Below are 23349 nucleotides of genomic sequence, written 5' to 3' on the forward strand. Positions count from 1 at the left end.
GCCTTTCCTATCCCATCGCCGCCATAAGACCCATCTGTGTCGGTGAGACGTAAAGACACTAGCAAAAAAAAAAAAAAGGATGCTATGGCTTAGGTGGTCTTCAAAAGAAGACGAAACATGCATCAAATTATGTGTAAATAATTCAAGAATAAATGTATTTTCATTTGTAACGTGAGGTGTATCGATTAGGTTGACTAGTAAACTAATGTTCTTAATTTGTGCACACAATACCCAGTACTCCACAGCAGTACACACACAGTACTCGGTTCTCCCTGACAGTGCATACACAGTACTCCGTACTCCATGGCACACAGTACTCATTACTCGACGGCAGTGGACACAGTACTCTGTTTTCACGACAGTGCACACACAGCACACAATATTCCACAGCAGTGCACACAGTACTTGATACTTCATAGCAGTACACGCACAGTACTCTGTTCACCCTGACAGTACACATACTGGCACTGAACACACAGTACTCTGTTCTCCACGGCAGTGCACACACAGTACTTAGTACTCCACGGCTGTGCACACACAGTACTCAGTACTTGACGGCTGTGTACACACAGTCCTCTGAATTCAATGGTAGGGAACACACAGGACTTGGTACTCCACGACAGTGCACATATAGTACTCAGTACTCCACGGCAGTACACACACAGTACTCTGTTCTCCCGGGCAGTGCACACACAGAACTCTGTATTCAATGCAGTGCAAACACAGTACTTTGTACTCCACTGCAGTACACACACAGTACTCTGTTCTCCACGGCAGTGCGCATACAGTTCTCAGTACTCGATGGCAGTACACACGCAGTACTCTGTTGTCCACGGCAATGCGCACACAGTAGTCAGTACTCGATGGCAGTGCACATACAGTACTCAGTACTCGATGGCAGTGCACATACAGTACTCAGTACTCCACTGCAGTGCACACAGTACTAGATACTTCACGGCAGTACACACATAGTACTCTGTTACCCCGGCAGTACACACACAATACTCTGTACCCCACAGTACTCGGTACTCCCTGGCAGTGCACACAGTACTAGATACTTCATGGCAGTACACACATAGTACTCTGTTCTCTCTGGCAGTAAACACACAGTACTCAGTACTCCACTGCAGTGTACACAGTGCTCAGTACTCCACTGCAGTGCACACAGTACTGGATACTTAACGGCAGTACACATACAGTACTCTGTACTCCACTGCAGTACACACACAGTACTCTGTTCTCCCCAGCAGTACATGCACAATACTCTGTACTCCCTGGCAGTACACACAGTACTCTGAACTCCATGGCAATACACATACATAGTACTCTGTTCTCCATGGCAGCATACACAGTACTCTGTTCTCCATGGCTGTGCACATAGTAATCTGTTCTCACGACAGCGCATGCACAGTACTCTGTACTCCACTGCAGTACACACTCAGTGCTCTGTTCTCCTCAGCAGTACATCACACAATACTCTATACACCACAGCAGTACACACAGTACTCGGTACTCCATGACAATAGACACAGTATTCTGTTCTCAAGACAGTGCACACATAGTACTCAGTAATCCACATCACACAATACTCATTACTTCACGGCAGCACACACAGCATTCTGTTTTCATGGCAGTGCACGCATAGTACTAAGTACTCCACAGCAGTGCACAAAGTACTTGATACTTCACAGCAGTACACACACACAGTATTCTGTTCTCCCTGGCAGTACACAAACAGTACTCGGTACTCCACGGCAATACACACACAGTACTCGGTACTACACGGCAGTACACATATAGTACTCACAAAACGAGTCCCACAACTTCAAACTGAGCCACTCACTGGTTGCCTGTCCAGCATATATATAGGTGCCTGGCAGCTTGCGAACAGTCCAGAAGTTGGACATGCCCAGACTACTCTTGGCTTCCAACCCTATAGAGGTTTCTAAGAGTGACCGGAAGCTTCCAGCGAGATGAGAAAGAGAGAGAGACAGAGAGGGGCTGGCCTTGCACTCCTCGCTTCGTCCTAACTGGCCATGCAGGCGAGATGGGGCTAATACCTACGTAGTGACACTAACTGCTCAGGTGGGGCTAAGCTAGGTCGACAATCACTAAACCCTGGCAAATAAAATGGCAGACACACCATCACAATATTATCCTACTGGACTCATACTGGCTTCATAGAATATAAACTTCATGGTTCTGATCCGTATTGAATTGTAATTACAATATAATTACTAAAATTAATGTCGTAATGGTCCACCTTTCAATACTGTAATATGCAATATTCTAAATTACATAATTAGGGACTAGTTTCAGCTGGGGCTGGTCATCTTCAGCCTTAATGTAAAACATCTAATAACTAACCAAATGTACATGATTTATGTCAATTGTGTGCACGTATATTTGTTTAGTTGTTAGATGTTTTACATTAAGGCTGAAGATGACCAGCCCCGACCGAAACTAGTCCCTAATTAATGTAATTTAGAATACTGCATATTACAGTATTGAAAGGTGGACCATTACGACATTAATTTTAATAATTATATTGTCATACTGGCTTTGTCAGCGACAAGTTCTTTTACCCAACAATGCATGCTAACTCTTAACCGCAATTGTTTCTTTTTAACATGAAAGTGAATCTGCGATTGATGATGACTAAGGGTTCAGATGTAAAGTAGAAGTCATATTTCTTTCCTGAGCTCATTTTACCTGAAATCTGAAATATAACTGAAGACGGGTGCCTAACCCCGATTAAAACAATTTTATGTTGCATATAAATGCATATTTCAGCCATTTTTATTGTTTTAGTCATATTTTTGTCATTTTAGTGATATAAGGTCATATTGTTTATGTTTAGAACATTTTTGTTTAAACCTAGGCGTAATTTTTAACAAGGTATACATTATCTGCTTCGAGTATGAAACAAAGGATTTCAAAATACTGTAGTAGATGTATTTTCTTTTTCTTCTCCCGAAACAGGTAGAAGGTTTAGAAGATGTGATTCTGAGAATAAGATGCTGTTAGAATGTATACTGGCTGATACGAAAAAGCATGCTAATACTTCATTTTTTTGCTCCTTCGCTTGGAGAACAGAGTGATAATTGCACCTCAGGGCTATTTTACTGAATGAATGTATAAAGTTTTAATGTACCTGCAGTAGTTCTGTCAGTTTGTATGATTCAGTGTGTCTGCTATATTATCGCTAATAACTTTTTGGCACATTCAGTGTTAATCATCATCATCATCATCATCATCATCATCATCATCATCATCATTGGTTTGCCCGAGCCGGGTAGGGTGTTTGAAAACGAGCGTTTTCCAAAGTTGCCTATTCAAAAACATTTCGTTGTCCAAGACAGATTCCCAATTCCATCCTCTTCTCTCCACATCTTCCCTCAGTTGGTCCAACCATCTTCTTCTTGGTCTTCCAGCTGGTCTTCTACCTGTTATTCTCTTTTCTAAATAAGCACATGGTAACCTTGAGCTATTTATTCGTTTAACATGCCCAAACCATTCAAATATGGATGCCTTAAGTCTTTCCTCCATCAATTCATTTAGACCTGGGTTAGATCGGATCTCATAATTTTTCACATGATCAAGTTGGGTCTTTTGGAGGGCAGTTCTAAGAAATTTCATTTCACAGGCTTGAATCCTACTACAATCCTTTGATGTTAATGTGCAGGTTTCCAGAGAATATGTAAGGATGGGGATGAAATATGACTTGTACAGGGTCATTTTTGTTCTTTGTGGGACCTCCTCATCCCATAGTAGGTGTCTAACGATACTGTAAAAGTTAGAGCCTTTGGTTACTCTGTTTGTTATTTCTATCTCAGCTCTGTTATTACTAGCCATTACACTTCCTAAATAACTGAATTGGTGTACTACTTTAACTTGGTGGTCCTGTATTTTTATGTTGCATTCTGTATTATGTCTGCTGATTTTCAATGCTACTGTTTTTGATGGGTTCAATTTCATTCCATAATCATCAAACTTCTTACACCATGCATTCAGATTATTTTGCACTCCCTCCTCTGTTTCATCCCATATTGCCACATCGTCTGCAAACACCAGAGCCTGAAGATCTTTATTACCTTTTCCTTTTAGTTCCTTTAAAATGGTATCCATAACTGCTATGAATAGAAGAGGTGATGAGGCACTTCCCTGTTGTACTCCTTTGGTTGTATTGAACCATTCAGAGTGACCATTTCCAATTCTGACACAGCTTTTACAATTAGTATATAGCATTTTGATCTTCCTAATAAGGTACTCCGGTACACCAAGTTTTCTAAGACTTTACCAAATAGCTGATCTAGGAACATTATCATACGCCTTTTCAAGGTCCATAAACACAATAATTAGGTCTTTTCCTCTTTCCCAGTGTTTCTCTGCCAACATCCTCAAAGCAAATATCAGATCTGTTGTGCTTCTTCCAGTCTTAAAGCCATGTTGTTCCTCTTCTAAGACAGGCTCTACTACAGTAGAAGTCCGCTATAGCGAGTACGGCATATAACGAGAACCCCGTTATACCGACAATGTTTTGCTGTTCCTTCAAAATTCCTATATTAAACTGTGTATTATCCTTCGGTTACAGCGAGAGCCCTATCACTGACGCATCCGTTATTACGAGCGATTAAGCGCGCGCGATTTTTCTGTTACCGATATTTATGCACCCCAACGATTATGTTGCATGCAATAGATTATCTTCAGTATCGTTTCCTTGCTATGTCCACTAGCGAGTTCTCTTGACGACATTCGAAGGCGATGTCGGAGTCGTTTATCAATACCCGTCGACTGCTGTTCCATAAAAAAAATTTGAAATGAAAGAACATATTTTCATTATAAATGCGTAAATAACGTGTCCGATAACAGTTCTCAACTCGTTAAAAATAAAGGCTGACTAAACGATCCCTTAATTTTAATGCTAAATAGTGCAATAAAGTAAAAAGGGGACACACCTCGAGATATGGCAAAGCGCATAATAGATTTCGGAGGTTAAATTATATTTTCTCACTTCTGGTTAAATTACGGAAAGGTTATTATCTTGTAAATTTATAGCGAGAAGGTTATCATTTCTCTACTGACGCTTGAAGTATGTTTTCATCATATGTATAGTAGTATAGTACGGTTAAGTTAGGATAGGTGACGCTGTTGAATAAGGAAACTGAAACGTTTGCCTCAAAATGCGATCGATCATCTTTTGTACGGTATAGTTTTCTCACTACATATGTGCATTTGCGAGCGCTCTCATCGACATTTGAAGGCTATGTTGGAGTCGATTACTAATACCCAACAACTGCTGTTCTCTAAAGAAAATTCAAAATGAAAGAGGATAACAAGTTTTCGTAATAAATGCGTAAATTACGTGGCCGATAGCAGTTGTTAACTTGTTAAAAATAACGGCTGAAGTAAACGATCTCTTAATTTTAATGTTATATACTGAAATTAAGTAAGAATGTGATTCACCTCAAGATATGTCAGAGTACATCACTGTTTGATAGTTCATGTCTTCTCGCGTCTAGTTGAATTTCGGAAAGGCTATTCATAGGTCAATTTTTAGCGAGGAAAACTCATTTCTCTACAAGCGTTTCAAATACCGGTATGTTTTCATGACACATATACGGTTAGGTTAGGTGACGCCATTTGAAGAGGAAAACTGCGTGATGCCGTACTTCTCCGAATCCAAGACGTTTTTTCCCCTCAAAATCTCATGCGAAAAATCAAGTGTTGTCTTGCATTTGCGGCCTAACAGTAATGAATACCACTGGCAACTACCGCGCTAACCACGTTGCTTCTTTTCCCCCCCCCCGCGCGCGCACACGCACACACACACACACACACACACACACACACACACACACACACACACACACACACACACACACACACACACACACACACACACACACACACACACACACACACACACACACACACACACACACACACACACACACACACACACACACACACACACACACACACACACACACACACACACACACACACACACAAAATTCGTTGACAGTAAACGACCGCCTATTTATAATACATTGCTAGCCATGACAACCGGTTGTGCAGTGCCTGTGTGTTAACGTCACTGGATCTCGGGAAATAGTGAAGAGAGAATGGCATTCTATTAGCCTCTACAAAAACGTTTCTCAGATCTGCAAACTGGCATCAAAACATGCTAGCCTTCGAATTCTTAGAAAGGCTGCTAAGTGGCGGAGTTATAACGCGTCTACTGTACCTGACTTAATAAAATTAAGTTTTATAGACAGCAGGAATATTTTCGTGATGGATGGTCTAAAGATACTTGGAACAGGTATTGCCGGCAAATTTTCAATGGGTTCTTGTCGATATTATGATGCCAATTTTAAGTTAATGGTTATTAAACACTCTGAAATGTAGAATAATTGTGCAGTCGCAAGAAAATATGGCTCAGGCGTAACTAAAGTCAATATTTGGCATCAGCGCGAAGACAAAGATAGCTAAAAAATGTGTACTGTACAAAAGATGCATTCAGTGGTCTGCAACAAGGACGCTTCAATGAAGTCGAAAATGAAATTGTGAGGCACGTGAACGAAAAACGCAAGGGCGGAATGGCCATACCATGGCGCAATAAATTCACTTGCTCACCTTCAAAGTCCACAATTAGGCCTATACATTGCTAGCCGCTGAAGTTGGCCAAACCCGGCAAGCAAGACATACGTGTAGCGGTAGCCGGTTATATATGACGCTGAGTAAAAGTATCATAACCATTTTATAGACAGCAAGAGTGTTTTCCTGATGGATTTTCAATGGGTTCTCTTCGCTATTATCGTGCCAATTTTAAGTTATTGGTCATTAAACCCGCGGAAATAAAGAATAATTGTGCAGCAAAAAAAATATATATATGCGGCATAAAAAAACCAATGTTCGGCGTCTAAAAACAGTCTGAAAATGCGTACTCTACAACAAAGACATTCATATGATTTTACAAAGCATTTCTTGAGTCTGATTAAAATTTTTTGAAGGAAAAAGTAGGATTCGTCTTCGATTTGGAGAAATATGGTACCAATACTGTATTTTTTTTTTTCAGAATGAAATTAAACATACACTTTCACGTAGTTTCGGATTTCGAAAAATAACAAACAAGTAAACCGTCGTGTGGATATCATCTGCGGAAACGCAAGTTTTGAACAAACTGATTGCTGTTTTCATGTGTTTGGGGGTTTTCCCGACTTATATACAGAATGATATAGATGTTGATTCCCATAGGGAATCTGAAATATTTCTCCTGAATGAGTAAATTTATAATACCAATATAAATGGTCCGTTATTGGACATTATATTGGTATTATAAATTTACTCATTCAGGAGAAATATTTCAGATTCCCTATGGGAATCAACATCTATATCATCTGATGGCCAAGCAGGCATCAATTTTTGATAATGAGACAAAGTCTCTTAGTGCATTGGCACTGCCGGTGGCTCCAGTTAGCCTACGCAGTGGCCTCCACGGTATGCACTAGCCAGCGTATTGGTAGGTGTGCTAGGTACCAACTGATGAGCCCACCCTAGCACACGAGGGCGAAACGCTGGCAACCAAGAATGAGTTAGCTGGAAAATTTATAATGTCCAATAACGGACCATTTATATTGGTATTATATACAGAAATCGGATATAACGACAATCCGCTATAGCGAGTAAATTTCCCGCTGTTATGAATTCTTGCTGTAACGGGCTTCAACTGTATATCCTTTACTGCGGCTTCAATGAACTTCTCCATAATTTTAAGGCCGAGTGATAATTTTCAATTTTCCTTCTACTCCCTTTCTTAAAGACAGGAACTATCACCCCTTTTGTCCAATCTTCAGGTATTTCGTTATCCTTCCATATTGTTCTGAGAACTCTATACAGCCACTGTATTCCTGGGAGATCAGCAGCTTTAATCATGTCAGCTGTAATTTCATCAGCTCCTGCTGACTTACCACTTCTCATCCTATGGAGAGCTTGTTCTACTTCTGTCCATGTAATTGGGATATCTTCCTCTATTGTTTTCTGTCCTACATCCTCAACAGAGATCTCCTTAGGGCCATTTAAGAGCTTGTCAAAATACTGCCCCATTGTATCCGTGATATCTTTCATATTGCGAACTATATTCCCATCTGCTGTCTCCAGAGCTGTAATTGCTTTTTTATCTGATTTTTTACTTTTTACTATTCCATATATCATTTTCATATTCCCTTTACTGTCTTCTTCCAGTTTAGTTGTAAATTCTTTCCAACTTTTCTCTTTTTCTTCCCGTACAATTCTCTTGACTTCCAACTTTCTGTATCTATATTCCTTTTCCATCTCTTCCAATTTATTGTTGTCTATTTGGTCGCTGTTGATTCTTCTGTCAGACTTAGCCACATCAAGAAGTTTTTTGGCTTTATTCCTTTTCATTATGGCTTCTTTCCCTTTATCATTCCACCAAGATGTTCTTTTCTCTCTCACTCTTCTACTCGTTCTTCCACATATTTTATCTGCACTACCAACCAGACTTGCCTTAAAATCATTCCATTCTTCATTACCTTTCTTTGTGTCTGTTATTGGTATTTTAGCTCTGATTTCCTCTTGAAACTGCTGTTTGACTTCCACATCTTTCAATTTCCAGTCTTTAATTCGTGGTTTTTTCTTCTTGTTTACTTTAATAATAGGTTTGGTGACTTTTAGGTCTGCAATGAGAAGTCCATGGTCACTTTCGAGGCTCTCACTAGGTATCACTTTTACATCATGCACCTGTTCTCCACTTGACCTATCTGTGATAAGGTCTATCACTGATCTATATTGACCATCCCAGCTGTATCTCATTATCTTGTGGCTATCCCGTTTCTGAAACTACAAGTTCTTCACCAGAAGTTGGTTTTGTGTACATAGATCAAGTAGAAGTTCACCCTCCTCATTTCTATTGCCAAATCCATATGGACCAATAATGCCTTCATAACCTGAACTATCAGTTCCTACCTGGGCATTAAAATCCCCAATTTTCATTATGATCTCTTCATCAATGATGTCCTCTAGTTTTTCTAGGAAGCTTGCTTTTTGGTCATCGCTACAACCCTGCTGGGGAACATAAACTTGGATTACAGTTTGAGTTTCTCCATATAGGCATATTTTAGCTTTGATTAATCTCTCATTAATGAAGGAGACATCTGTTACACTATCAATGTCTTTATGGAGTATAAAACCAACTCCATTCCTCGCCACTGCAGGATTACCACTCCAGTATAATTTATATCCGTCCTCTAACATTCTTGTGATGCAACCTTTCCATTTGGTTTCACTTAGCCCTAGGATGTGAATATGTCTACGGTTCATTAAATCCGTGATTTCATTGCATTTTCCTGTTAGAGTCATAACGTTTAAGGTTCCAATCTGAAGCTTGTTTCTATGATCGGTTCTTCTCCTGCATCTTGAATGAACATCGGACATGACGTAGTCATTAGTTCCAAGAGTACTTGAAGTATTGTTGACATTCAGAATATGTTTCTTTCCGAGGCTTGTTTTTGTTTTGAAAGCAACTGCATTGTACTCCTGTACTGACTTGCTAGGACTAACGTACTAGAGGATTTTCTTTCAGGATGGTCTCCTTTAGCCTTTGGCAGTCCCCTGCCTCACTGCAAGGCAGCAGCTGATGAATTTAAGTGTTATTTCCCACACAAAGGTCTCATCTTATCCAACCTTCTAAGGGAAAACTCCTCTGCTCGCAGCTATTGGTTTTCCCTTAGTTTGCTTGGTTTGGTATCGGCCGCCAGACCCTCGGCCAGACAGTCGCAGGTAGTACTGTCTACCGTCGCATACGATAGCAGAATATATTCTGACCTGACACTGTATTCAGTGTTAATAACACACTATCCCTAAAATGCTTAAGTCATATTTTACTATTTTAGGTCATATTTAGCTAGTTTTTAGAGCATATTTGCTGGTATATTTTGTACTTCTTTAGGTCACAAACTTCCGATCCCTAATGATGACAGTGATGCAGAAACATATAGCGAATAAGTGTAGGTCTACATGTTAACAGTAAAATTAAAATGTTTGTAATAATTACTACTGTACTTTTTTTCCAATTTTAAGTAATGGTACCTGTATGTCATCTGTGTTTCATTAATTGGTTACACAACTGGTTGATGCTAGTTATCAAATTGTTAATTTGTTGGTAGTCGGGCCATCATACATAGTTGCTACTGGTTTGCGTCATTAATGACGCTATTGATTATTTATCTTTCAAGATGGTGGGTGCCTTAATTGACTATTATTTTCATCATAAATTTTTCTGTGGTGCATAAGAGATCTTTATGATAAACATTGGAAAAGGAAGCGAGTCTATCACACGGGTAAATACAGTAAATGTAAGAGAGGGCCAAGACCCTCACTTTGCCACTTGAAAAGGGATAAAATAAGCAAAGAAATAAATGTTCTAAAAATGAGAATAGTTCTCTTTGAAGAACTTTACTATTTTGCTTGTTGTTTTAAGGGGCCTAACATCGAAGGTCATCGGCCCTTACTATTTTAACAGAGTTGAAATAATTATACATATTTGAACACACTGCAATTATAATTATTTCACAAACAAAAACATGCTATGTATTTACATAATAAAAAACATATCAGCTATTTCAAAAACAATAAATTTTGAAGAATTGTTATTGAAAGGCTTGGTCAGAGAGAACACAGCCCGCCACAACATGAAGCTGCTCCTATCGACTGCTTAGGGATGCTATACTGGGAGCAATCTACCAGAAGTGATCAAAGGTCAAATATACAGTCTATTACAACTTAATGTTCAAGTTTGTTGTGCTGCGCATTTTTTTCAGTATGCGTGATTCTGATGAATTGCTGCTGTTATTTGCACTGAATTAAAAATCCTATAAGAGAAAAAAGAGTTCATGAAATCAAAAGATGTGAAGAATTAAGGGAATATCACGAACTATGTCATGAACTTCAAAATCATGAAGAGCAGTTTTTCATATATTACTCTATGTCTACAGAGAGCTTTGAAAATTTACACTATTTATTAGTACCGAAAATAGGCTGAGTTCTACAAAGATATCTCTCCACGTTTCCTCCTTTCTAACAACCACTTTGCAATCCATATGACCCGCATTATAAAGGAAATCACATTTTCTCATTACTTCCATATCCATTGTATACAGTGTGTGATGTTAGAGCTGTCTTCAAAGAAAGACCAAGGCAACCAGCTGCACTGTTAGACTGTTGTCTGTTTGAGCCATGTTCCGTCTGCTCAAGTTTCTGCTGTTGTAATTTTCTCAAACATTTATGTTTTACATCACACCGACACAGACTGGTAGGTCTTATGGTAACGATGGGATAGCGCTAGGGATGGGAAAGAAGCCATCATGCTCTTAATTACAGTACAGCCCTAGCATTTGCCAGGTCTGAAAATGGGCAACCATTGAAGACCACCTTCAGGGCGGCCAACATTGGGAATCAAAACCAGTATCTTACGAACGGAAGCTTACAGCTATGTGACCAAATCCGTGTAGCTGACTTGCTTGGTTCTTGGACATGCAAGTACTAACAGTTTTAAAAATTAATTTGAATTTTATAATTTCAGTACAGATTTTAGGCTAAAATACTTCCTGAGAAATGTTTTCTGTAAAAAATTGATTTTTGCAGAGAACAAGGTTTGCTAGAGCTAGAGTGAAATTAAACTTTAAGAAGCCGTACAAAACATTTTTGATTACTATTTACCACGACTAGTAGTGCTGCAAGGAGGTTTAGCCAGCACTGGTGCAGCCTGTTTGATGAATTCCAAGAACAGTTCACCACGTCCCAGTAGGAAGAAATCTTTCATCAATTTCAACTGTAGGAACAGCTTGTCTTTATCCACTGCCAGCTGCCATAAGTGCTAAGGAATAAAAAAGACAGAAACAGGTGATTATCACAGCTGAATGAGTGTACTTTTCAATGAAATCTTTACAAATTGCCTTATGTTGCACCGACACAGATAGGTCTTTGCACGAAATCAGCTTCATTTCCCGTATCATATCTTATTTACATTAAATCAATATAAGTAAACTACCTGTTTGATACTGTACATTTTCTTTAAGCAAATTAATTATTTGTAGAACATGTTTCATTCCTTAGGAACATCTTCAGCTACATAACATCACTTAGGTGAAATTACATACAATTTGCTTCTTCTCAAAAAATCATCTTAAAATAGTACCTTTGTTATGCTTGAAACTAATTTAAAAAAGTTAAAAATAATTAAAATTTGTGGGGAGGGTTGAGTGAGGCAGTGAAATGGAAAGGGAAGATGGATCTACTTATGTTCTAACCTAATTTAAAACAATTTCCCGTTCAATTAAATAGATGCTAAATTTTTTTGTTAGTATACAGCACTTTTGTTCATATGTGATGTGTGTGTTTTTCTTATGTTTTCTTAGTTGTTCATTTTTTTAAATTTTTGGAAAGGACTTTTTCATGTCGATGTTGCATCTTCATTAAAAAAGTATTTTCTTCTGCTACTCTTCTTTTCCAAACTGAGTACTGTTGTTTGATTTAATTTGGTGAAAATGGGTCTCTTGAGTTTTTGCTTATTAAGGGATCCTCTGAAGCTGATTGCTGTCTTATTGATGTTATGAAAAGCTACCCCGAAGTCTTGTTATGTCGGCATCCTACTGTGTCCTTGGAACGATCTAGCAGCAACTCTCATTCAATAATACCACTGATTTCCAGGTAAAAGTTTGTTCGAGTTACTTTTTCCCATGGCGAATCTTTCATTTCTTCCTTCTGGCTTTGACCTCGACAAAATTATCTGTAGCATACTGGCCATGTTAACGTCAAGGTATACGAATATTTCTTATAGGTAAGAAATGGGATACACTCATTTTTGGTTGTAATGGAATTGTTGGAATAGTTTTATTCCTGGATGAGAACCAAACATATCTTCACAGTTCCTATTTTTGTGTCCTACTGGTGTGACAAACAGTGTAATTGAGAAAGTAGACAGCATCGCTACAGGGTTATCCTTGTGCCACACTGTCTACTGTGTTGGAAGCAGTTTGTTTACGTGGTCTATAATTATTTTACAGTTGTGTGATAAAGATTTTAATTCAAACTATATACACCTGCAAGCTGAAGAACTTCGAAAAGGGATCGACTGGCAAATCAAGTGAAGCTGAAATTTTGATCTTGTAGGAAGAGACAACCAAGTCAGATTTGGATTTCGACAGTAGTTTGTGTATCATGGACACCAGTCAGGAATCCAGCACTGAATCACATGATTTACCAGATACTGACTCAATTATTGGGGAACATTCTGCAGTTTGAAGAAAAGCTTACTTTTCACAGGTAATCTCTCTGCTTAATGCTAATTTGCAACCAGTTGATTTCTATTGTATCGCAGTTACTGACAATATCACTGAAATGATGGTTGATGCATGAGACAACAAAAATGCAAAAATACATTCCAAGGAAAACGAAGCATAGGCAGAGTAGTTTCAATCAGTGGACTGACATCAACTGTGCTGATATGAAAGTTCTTAGGTTTACTGACATGGATTGATTTACATACATCATTGGTACAGAGTGAACAGATTGTATAAAAACTAGGCTAGGGGTCATGTAATGAAGTGTGGCAAAATGTTATTGAATTTGTGTTTCTGATATTTTAACAGTGAAGCAAATTGTATAAATCATCCCTTTTGTTATAAAGCTCAATAATGATGTCAAGCTTCTAAATGAATCACAAGAAACACCAGTCTGATGAATCTACGCTCCTATTCACAGATAGCTACAATTTTGCGAATATATTCTGAATAAGGCACATGAATATGAGGCAATGGTATTGAAACTACAGCTACACAGCAAAGGAACAACTTCTGACATATAATTGCCACATGCAATGGCTGTTATGATGGAACTTACGGATCCTTATTTAGACTGTGAATCAATGTTGTTTGCTGACAATTTCTACACATCTGTTGGACTGGCAAATAAAATTCTAGCTAGGCCCATTCACTTGGTTACTACCCTGCAGATGAATCGAGTAATGTTTTCGGGAGATCTAAAAGAAAAGAGAAATGACTGCTAAGGAGACTCAGAATGGCGGGACAAGTGCGAGCTTGACTTTGTTACTTCTGGAAAATGTGTTGGAAATAACTGAGAACCTTCAAACTGTCTGTAGCTTTAGATTATCACGGAACAAAGCGTGGTGTTAATGTGTCAGTACACAATACATCTTTATGGAAAACTGTCAGATGATATCACAAGGGAGCAATGGAATGGTAATTGGAACCACCTTAGTGAATTCATGGACTGGTTTTAGAAACTACCAACACTGCTAAAGCTTTAAAAAAAGTCGCATCAAAATGTTGAAGGAGAATTGTGCTCTTGAACAGGGTTCCCAACAGTAACCTAAATCTGTTTTCCCTGTGTTTTCCTTGCATTAAATTTAGTGGAACGTGGTACATAAGACTGATGCTCGAGCATGTACATCATACTCTGGAATCATCATCTAGAAACATATTTTGCATGAACACTTGCAATGGCATAAAGAACTTTAGGAAAATGTATCATAAGTCAAACAAGCTAGAACTTGTCATAAAGTGTCAATCCATGAAGTGGGTTATCAATAATCCCATCGTACAGCCACTACAAGAAATACTACAACCAAGAAAACAAACTACGGTACATTGCTCACAGCAAGCCATCAGACAACCACTCTTCAAATTAACGCTTGTATTCATCACAGACTTAATTCTTGAAATTGACAGGAGGGAGCTTGCCAGTTTCTAAACACACTCATAACAGAAGTGTTCAGAAACTCAGGAATAAGTTCCCAGTTTCTTTAGCAAATAGAAGTGTCGTTTGAATACGTATGTTGGTCAACTAGTGTGCATAGAAACAAGCACCACTGACACATTCCACTCTTTGTAGAATTCTTTTCTGTAATAATTTTGCTTTTCCATAATAATTTATCCTTAACCTGAGATGTAATCCGTAATAATTATGAGAAGTCCATAATACTGTTGATAAACTTAACCATAATCCTTGAACTGACATCAGTGATGAAGGGGGTGGACGATTTTCCTGAAACATGTATAATAAAATAAATCATTTTCTATCATTATAAGGTGTATTGACAAGGTGGACTCAACATAAAACTATTTTAAATAGTTTCTTTAATAGATTCATCAGTCCATAATAGTTAGCAGCTCTACGTTATCTAAATTACTTCGGTAGCTTTTAAAACACTGGTCACTTTAAGAAGATTAAAAAGATTAGTTATTGTCATTTCAATTTTTAATACACACCTCAAGAAAAGTTTTGCACCACCTGTATTGCTGCATGGCAAACAGATATCCTAAAGACTAGTAACATTACCTGTTAGTGGCCGTGGAGGTAATACATGCAGTCTCAGAATAGTCCAGAAGAGTGTTCTGTTAGTCACCTGTGGACACATGACAAGAGCACATTGGGTCCTGTGTGGCTGTGGAGGTAATACATGCAGTCTCAGAATAGTCCAGAAGAGTGTTCTGTTAGTCACCTGTGGACACATGACAAGAGCACATTGGGTCCTGTGCACATGCCTCGACAAGTAATTACCACTCTTGATTATACGCGCGTAGTGACACTGCGTCAGCAAGGCCTGTCTGTGAGGGCAATCACCAGCCTGGTTGGGTTGTGTACACCATACTAATGTTGTCAGGACATACAAAATGTTTAAGATCGTCCTTGCAGTGGTTGTCTGCGGTCAACAACAGGAGCCGACAACTGTTATGTGTGAAACCTGGCTCGCAGGAACCCGGCACACACTGCAACAGAACTGCATAATGTCTTAGAGCAGACAACTGGTAGGTAGGGCTGTGTCTATGCAGACAATCAGAAATGACCTCCATAGGGACCACCTACACTCAGGAGTTCAATGGTAAGCACCTGCATGTACATCTTAACACTGTGGTGCCCGGTACAGATGGGCAAGTGAACACTCTGGAAGAATGGCGGCGGATCCTCTTCACAGATGAGGGCCGAAGGTGTCTGACGCTGGATTATCCTCGAAGGAGGGTTTGGAGAAAGTGAGGTAATGCCAGATGAGTCATGTATGCCATCCAACATGCCCATCAGGGAGGTGGATCTATCATGTTTTGGAGCAGCATTAAGTATGGATGTTGGACGCCACTCATAGTTGTAGAGGGTACACAATACTGGAACAGAATCCTAGGGGCCTATTGTTCAACCATACTGACAACATTTTGCAGAAAGATTTGTTCTGGAAGACGACCATGTGCACCCGCACCGCTCCAATCTTGTGAACATGTTCCTCTGGGAGGCCCACATCCATTGGATGAACTGGAATGCAGTGTCTCTAGACATAAATCCCACTGAACGTGCCAGGTATATGCTGAAACAGGCAGTGCGATGATGAATGAATTCCTTCTCACCTGGCTGGCAGGCTGCCTTTAAACAGTGAGACAGGATCGACCAGGAAAGCTTCAACCACCCTGCGGACAGCATACAATGAAGGGTCCAATCATACCTCACCACATGGGATGGACAGAATCAGATTCCCATGTTTGACAAGCGGATATACGTTGCCGAAGAATAGTGAATGTGTTGTGCCTGTCGTCGCTTTTTATTTATACCAATCATGTTATGGATGACAAAGTGTGTACTTGCATCTCAAAACATATCCTGGGATCATCAGCAACCTAGAAACTCAGAACTCCAGGTGATGCAAAAGGTTTTTTGAGGTGTGTATTATTATAATTTAAGTTTTGGTTCAATAAGGACAAAGCAATTACAAATTAATTGAGGAAAGTTACTATCTGCGAACATTTAATTTTACGATCAAAGTAAATACCTGGAATTATGTTATCATTAACAGTGAAATGTAAGCTATACCAAAGTAATTAATGCAATACTAGATACGTCGCACGCCTCTTGTACTGCCACCTTTGAGCAGTTAGTACAAGTATGTCTTTTTCATTCGCTCTCCTTCACTACCAAACACACTCACTCTGCATTTTTCTCTTAAAGTACTACTCACTGCGTATAACTCATGTAGCATCTACTTATCAGTCTCGTTCAATCATCCCATTTGGTGCCCAGTCTTAGACTGAAAGCTTAATTTAGATGTGACAAGTCATTTCACTGTGTTTTCCCTATGTATTTTCTGCATTTTTATTTCCCTGTACTCTCACTGTTTTCCCTGCTTTTCCAGAAAATGGGTACCCTGTTAAACTGATCTGCCTTTTGAAAAATGTAGAAATGCCTTTCCATAACTGCAGAATAAATCTCTTTGAAGAAAGAGAAAAGGCTGGAGAATTCTAATGGAAAAGAATAAAATTCTACAGCAGGTTAATGAAAATGGAGTTGAGCAATTGCAAAGTTAGTTACTTTTCCCGTTTCTTACAATTTGCTTCACTTCACACCGACACAGATAGATCTTATGACAACGATGAGACAGGAAAGGGCTAGGAGTGGGAAGGAATAGACTGTGGCCACGATTGTACAACCCCAGCAGATGCCTGGTGTGAAAATGAGAAACCATGGAAAATCATGTCCAGGGCTGCCGATAGTGGCAGTGTTCTCTTTAGGACCTTTTTAATGGGCACACCTTCCTGTCGTTTTCAGAGGCCGCTCGGCTAATGCAACCTAGATAAGTGTTAGTTACATAATATTAATACATATATGAGTCATTGGGTGTTCCAAATTAAAATGTAAATACTGTAAAACGGTTAATTTAAATGACAAATTTTCATTATTGTCAGCATAATTGCATTATTAGATCGGAGTTTGTTTAGGTTGACTATCACGTAGTGTCATGTGGAAGCGGTGTCTGGAGTAGCGTGGAATCACATGTGAGCACTCGATTCTGCACGACGTTTCAAACCCATATCGCACTCCACGGCAACCAAGTGGTAAGTCCCGGTGTTACACGATTATGAATGAGCAGTAGAGCACTAGAAGTTCAAAATACTCTGATATGTCTTGTTCGTGATAATAACACTAAAATAGTTCAGTTATACAGTTAATGTTTACTACCTGACATTGTTAATGCCCAGAGGGGAATAAATTCGAAATTATATTTTCTACGTAGTTTACACCGCCCAGCTGATGAAAACTTCTGGTGAGAACACTGAGTAGGATTCCTGAATACAAGCTGACACCTACGTGACCCAAACCACACAGCCACTTGCTCGGTAAACTAACTGTAAACATTACTCATTCTACCTTAGAACAACAGAGCACTGAAGTGATGTAAAATTAAAACAATAAGTCTGCAATTCACATAACCCCACGGCACTACAGCCCTTCGAGGGCCTTGGCCTACCAAGCAACCGCTGCTCAGCCCGAAGGCCTGCAGATTACGAGGTGTCGTGTGGTCAGCACGACAACTCCTCTAGGCTGTTATTCGTGGCTTTCTAGACCAGGGCCACTATCTCACCGTCAACGATAGCTCCTCAATTCTAATCACGTAGGCTGACTGGGCTTCGGACAAGCCCTCAGGTCCAGGTAAAAATCCTTGACCTGGCCGGGAATAGAACCCGGGGCCTCTGGGTAAGAGGCAGGCATGATACCCCTACACCACGGGGCTGGCAAAATTAATAAAACATGAAGTAAGAAACAAAATAGCTGGGAAAATGTTATACATGCCTATAGAAGAATGAGAAAATACTTACAAGAAAGTAATTATTTTACATTCACCTCCATGAAACATCTTGAAAAACACATTTTAAATGAATACACGTTACCCTTTTCAGTTTTATCCCAATACTGGTGTGAAATCACTGAAAGTAGATCATAGTGTCTCAGCAATTGCAGCTGTCAATTGTCGGCCTATCACATACTAGGAGACTATAGTCTGAAAATGACCTTCAAAATCCACATTTGAACATGGGTACCACCAGAGCTTTTTTCTGGAAAAAGAGGTGCCCGAACTCACAGGAGGGAAATTAAGGAAGAAAACATGGGATTTACTGAACATTTAAGAAAGCCTGTGATTTTCATCGAAACCTGAATTCGAAACGATTTCCAAATCTTTGACATGTCATTATCCTCCTCAGTTCGCTTTCTGGTCTTGCTTTTTGTATCCATGGCTGAATGACCACCTTGTAACATAATGGAAAATTCTAAGTTCCCATGGAGGGAGATCTGGGAGATTTATCTCCCGTATGCAGTTATCAGACTGTGCCACTTATAATGGGCTTCTGATAAGTTCACCTGCATACACCCCAGTATCAGTTGGTAAGGTCTGACACATCCCACTCTGATGAGTCTACTGTCAGACCTAAGACGAAACGCTGGTTAATAGAGCAAACGCCTGAAAAGCCTTACATCTGTTCTGTTCTTGACATGCTCTATTGGTGAAAAATATCTAATTCCCTCCATGGGAACTTAGAATTTTCCATTCGGAATTGCTAGGCGGGCAATAATTCCACTGTGGAGATTTATCTCCCGTATGCAGTTATCAGACTGTGCCTCTTATAATGGGCTTCTGATCAGTTCACCTGCACACATCCCAGCGTCAGTGGGTAGGGTCTGACACATCCCACTCTGATGAGTCTAGTGTCAGACCTAAGACAAAACGCTGGTTAATAGAGCAAACGCCTGAAAAGCCTTACATCTGTTCTGTTTCTAACCTTGTAACAACCAAGTTTTGACATACTTCGTTGGATCAAATACCATCAAAGGAGGTCTAACAATTCTTATAAATAGTAATGAGGTAATGGTTTTCACTGACAAAGGTGATCTTTCTAGTCACAATCAAGTTGTTCTGAGAAAATCCCCTTTCACACTCACTTGAAGATATAGCTATTGTGTTGAAATTCCTCTGAACCCGAGAAAGTTCGCTGGGCATTTCTTCTCTGAATTTCAGATGATCTCTGAAGGCTCGAATAGCTTCTCTTTCATTCAGTTGGAATCTTCTTGCCAGTGTGCCTATTTCCGCTTCTCCATACAGAATATTTTCTCTTGAGTTTGCTGGCCAATTCTTAGAATCCAGAACTCTTGCACATCTTGCCAGTTCAGTGTCTTCTTCGGAAAGTAATCTTTTCTGTAGAGAAGTTTTAAGTTGTTCATAGAAATCATTTGGGGAGATTGGTGGATCATAAATTCTGTTTATCTTATGCAATGGAACACCCTTAGACTGTAGATATGCAGCTGCCTCAAGAGCTTTCTGATAGTAAGGGCCTGAGACAGACCTCCTCTTCTCCTATCACTTACTAGGAGACTATAGCCTCCTGCAGATCTAAGCTTAGTTCAGACAGTTCTTGCAAAGCATCGCAAATTAATCCCAGATCCAAAATAAATTCCACAGGTGTTATTTTCCTGTGAAGACCTTTATAAGAACATTTTTACTTCAAATTCCTGCCAAACAGCCAAAACAGTTCTATAGCTGGATGCAACCCATCTTGTGGACAGATTTCTTCCAATTTTTAAAATCTGCGTCTCCAGTGTAGCTGCACATGACTGGAGCTGCCTTGCATTCTTTGGAGAGGCATGATACATAACATATAATTTGTCCATAAAACCCTTAAATCTATTGATGCCAGAAACATCTTTCATAACATCATGTACTGATAATTCCAGTCTAAGGCTAGCACAATGCCACAAAACAATGGCAGGAAATCTGTATTTGAAAAGTTTTGAAACTCCAAACATTACTGCGGCACCATCACACATCAGTGAAACTAAATTTTCCTTTAGAAAATCTTCTGTGAACCCTAGTGCTCCTACAGAAGACATCAAGCTTTTGTAAATTCCATTTGCTGTTACGTTATCTAACTCAATTAAATCAAAAGGTTGACCGGCTCTGCCATTTTTATTTCTTCAATGTAGGTGCCAACATATACTATCAGAACAGACTTTTGACTTAGAGTAGTTGATTCATCAAGAATAAGAGAGTACTTTGCTCTTTGAATCAAGTACATTTTTTATCAATCTTGTTCTCCTTTCACTGCCTATGTTGTTTACTATATTTATACAGGCATTACTTGAATGCAAAATTCTCCCCATATCAATCCCATTCAATTCTTGTAAATCAATTTCAGCTTCAAAATTGTAGAAAGACTGGTTCTTTCTTGCCACCTTATAAGCAGTACGAAATACTTCCTTTTCTCTCTCTAATGACTTTAGACATACTGTCTCAAGTTTTTCTTTTTTTTTTTTTTTTTCCCTTCTTCAAGTATTTTATTAGCACTTTTATGTCCAGCACTTTCTTTGTGGTCAAAAATCTTCTTCCTGAGAGATGTTAGCTTCTGTTTACGATTTTCTCCATAAGACACAATTTCACAGTTTACCCACTCTTTTGATAGTTGCATACCCACATTCTTCTGTACACCTAAACTTCCAACAATTTTGCACAGTGAGCAACCTAACTTGCCGTCATGAAAATACAACCAATTGTATTTCTTTACAAAATCGTTCTTTTGTTCTACAGTCCAACAACCAGGCCACAGACTTTGAAATTCACTTTGAACTTTACAGACCGTTATGGAACTCATCGACACATATGTTGCTTCAAGTTACACACTTGAGTTTGATCATACTCCAGTTTGATGGACTGATGAACTGCTTGGGCACTTTTTGAGTTTGGTGGCAGGCACACAAAAATATTCTGAAATTCTTTTCATTCTCATCTCGTGGTCGACATATTTAGGTTATGTCTATTGCCGCGTAAGAAGTAGTACAAACTATGGCTGAGAATGCAACAAACAGAGGCAATTATCTACATCAACGAACAACAGTGCTCTATATTGAGGGCAATCCAGATGAAACGTAACTAGAACTGGGACCATTATACAAAACACCTACAAAGTGAGCAAAGAAAAAACAAGAACGAATACCGTATATCCATACCGCCAGCAAACCGGAAGAATGTTTTTGATTTCGATTCTCGAAATAACAAGGCGATATGCGATATTTCCTTTTCAATTAAGGTCATTTAGCGCGGTAACAGTAAAAATAATATTTTTAAAATTCCTTAACCTGAAAAATAAAATTATTTTTGAAGTCTCAATATTGTTTTAGAGATTTGTATCCATGAAGAGGTTCCGGAATGCTGTTCCGGTGTGTTCCGCCAGGAAAAAGCCCTGGATACCACACATATTTTAGTACAGCAGTTGCATAGTCTCAGTGAGCAAGCCTTAATCCCATGAGAATCTCTGGAACATTCCCATTCACATAAACTTTTTTTTTGCTAGGGGCTTTACGTCGCACCGACACAGATAGGTCTTATGGTGACGATGGGATAGGAAAGGCCTAGGAGTTGGAAGGAATCGGCCGTGGCCTTAATTAAGGTACAGCCCCAGCATTTGCCTGGTGTAAAAATGGGAAACCATGGAAAACCATCTTCAGGGCTGCCGATAATGGGATTCGAACCTACTATCTCCTGGATGCAAGCTCACAGCCGCACGCCTCTACGCGCACGGCCAACTTGCCCGGTCATAATCTTTTTAACGGAGTTGGTTCTTGATTGCGGTCAGGTAAATGCTGTGAGCCTCTAAAAAGCTGTTGAGACACCATCCTCTTATGAAATGGGGCATAATTCTTAAACAGGAGCAGTTCTGTAAGAGGTACTTCCTTAGGTGCATGCCAAGGATCAACCAATGGCCCAATGGATTCTACAGTCTTCCTGGCTGGACCCAGGGTCCTTAAAGTCCTCACTTTTACTAGAGCTGACTGGGCAACAAACGTAAGATTTGACTTAACCATTATCTGCATCTTTTGAGGAAGCTGTTCCAAGTTCTCTGGTTGAATACTCCACTATCACCTTATAGCTTGTTTTACCTCAAGGTCATCTAGTTTCTCACAAGTACATGAATTGTTGGGTACTTAGATCCCCCTAAGAAATTAAGCAAGTCCATAAGAGAGAGGCACCAACAACAGAAATATACACTGTTTGTTATTTTATAATTTATATTGTTGAAGATGAAGCTTTTTGGAAAAAAAATGACCCCAGAATTTGAATCTTCCAGTGTTTTGAAAAATGCTAACATATCTTCCACATGTGGGCTTATATACTGCAGCCTTAAATAAGGAATTCCATCTTGTACATATAGGCATTGAGAAAGCTAGAATTTCATCCATTTTTCTGGTATTTCCATATTTCTCTCTTAGAAATGCAGTGTAGTTACCTTTTCCTTTTCATGTATTTAAAAAGCATTCTTCGTCTTTACTATAGGCATGTTCAATTCGTCCAGCTCATTTTCAAATATGCAGCCCACATCAGACGAATTGGCCGTGTGGTTAGGAGCGCGCAGCTGTGAGCTCGCACCCGGGAGGTAGTGGGTTCGAATCCCACTGTCTGTGTTGGTGCGACGTAAAAAAAAAAGAGCAAGCAAATATGCA

At 39.3% G+C, this 23349-nt stretch overlaps 1 protein-coding gene across 1 annotated transcript in view; it reads right to left on the minus strand.

Annotated features, from left to right (window-relative positions):
• The window catches only part of Grip75 (gamma-tubulin complex component 4), a 176800-nt gene that overhangs the window by 38614 nt on the left and 114837 nt on the right, over positions 1-23349 (minus strand). Inside the window, exon 9 of the mRNA XM_067146385.2 lies at positions 11743-11899. Coding sequence (XP_067002486.1) covers positions 11743-11899 — 157 coding nt within the window. The remainder of the gene's footprint in view (positions 1-11742; positions 11900-23349) is intronic.

Source organism: Anabrus simplex, chromosome 4, assembly GCF_040414725.1.
Source record: "Anabrus simplex isolate iqAnaSimp1 chromosome 4, ASM4041472v1, whole genome shotgun sequence".
NCBI classification, from domain to species: domain Eukaryota; kingdom Metazoa; phylum Arthropoda; class Insecta; order Orthoptera; family Tettigoniidae; genus Anabrus; species Anabrus simplex.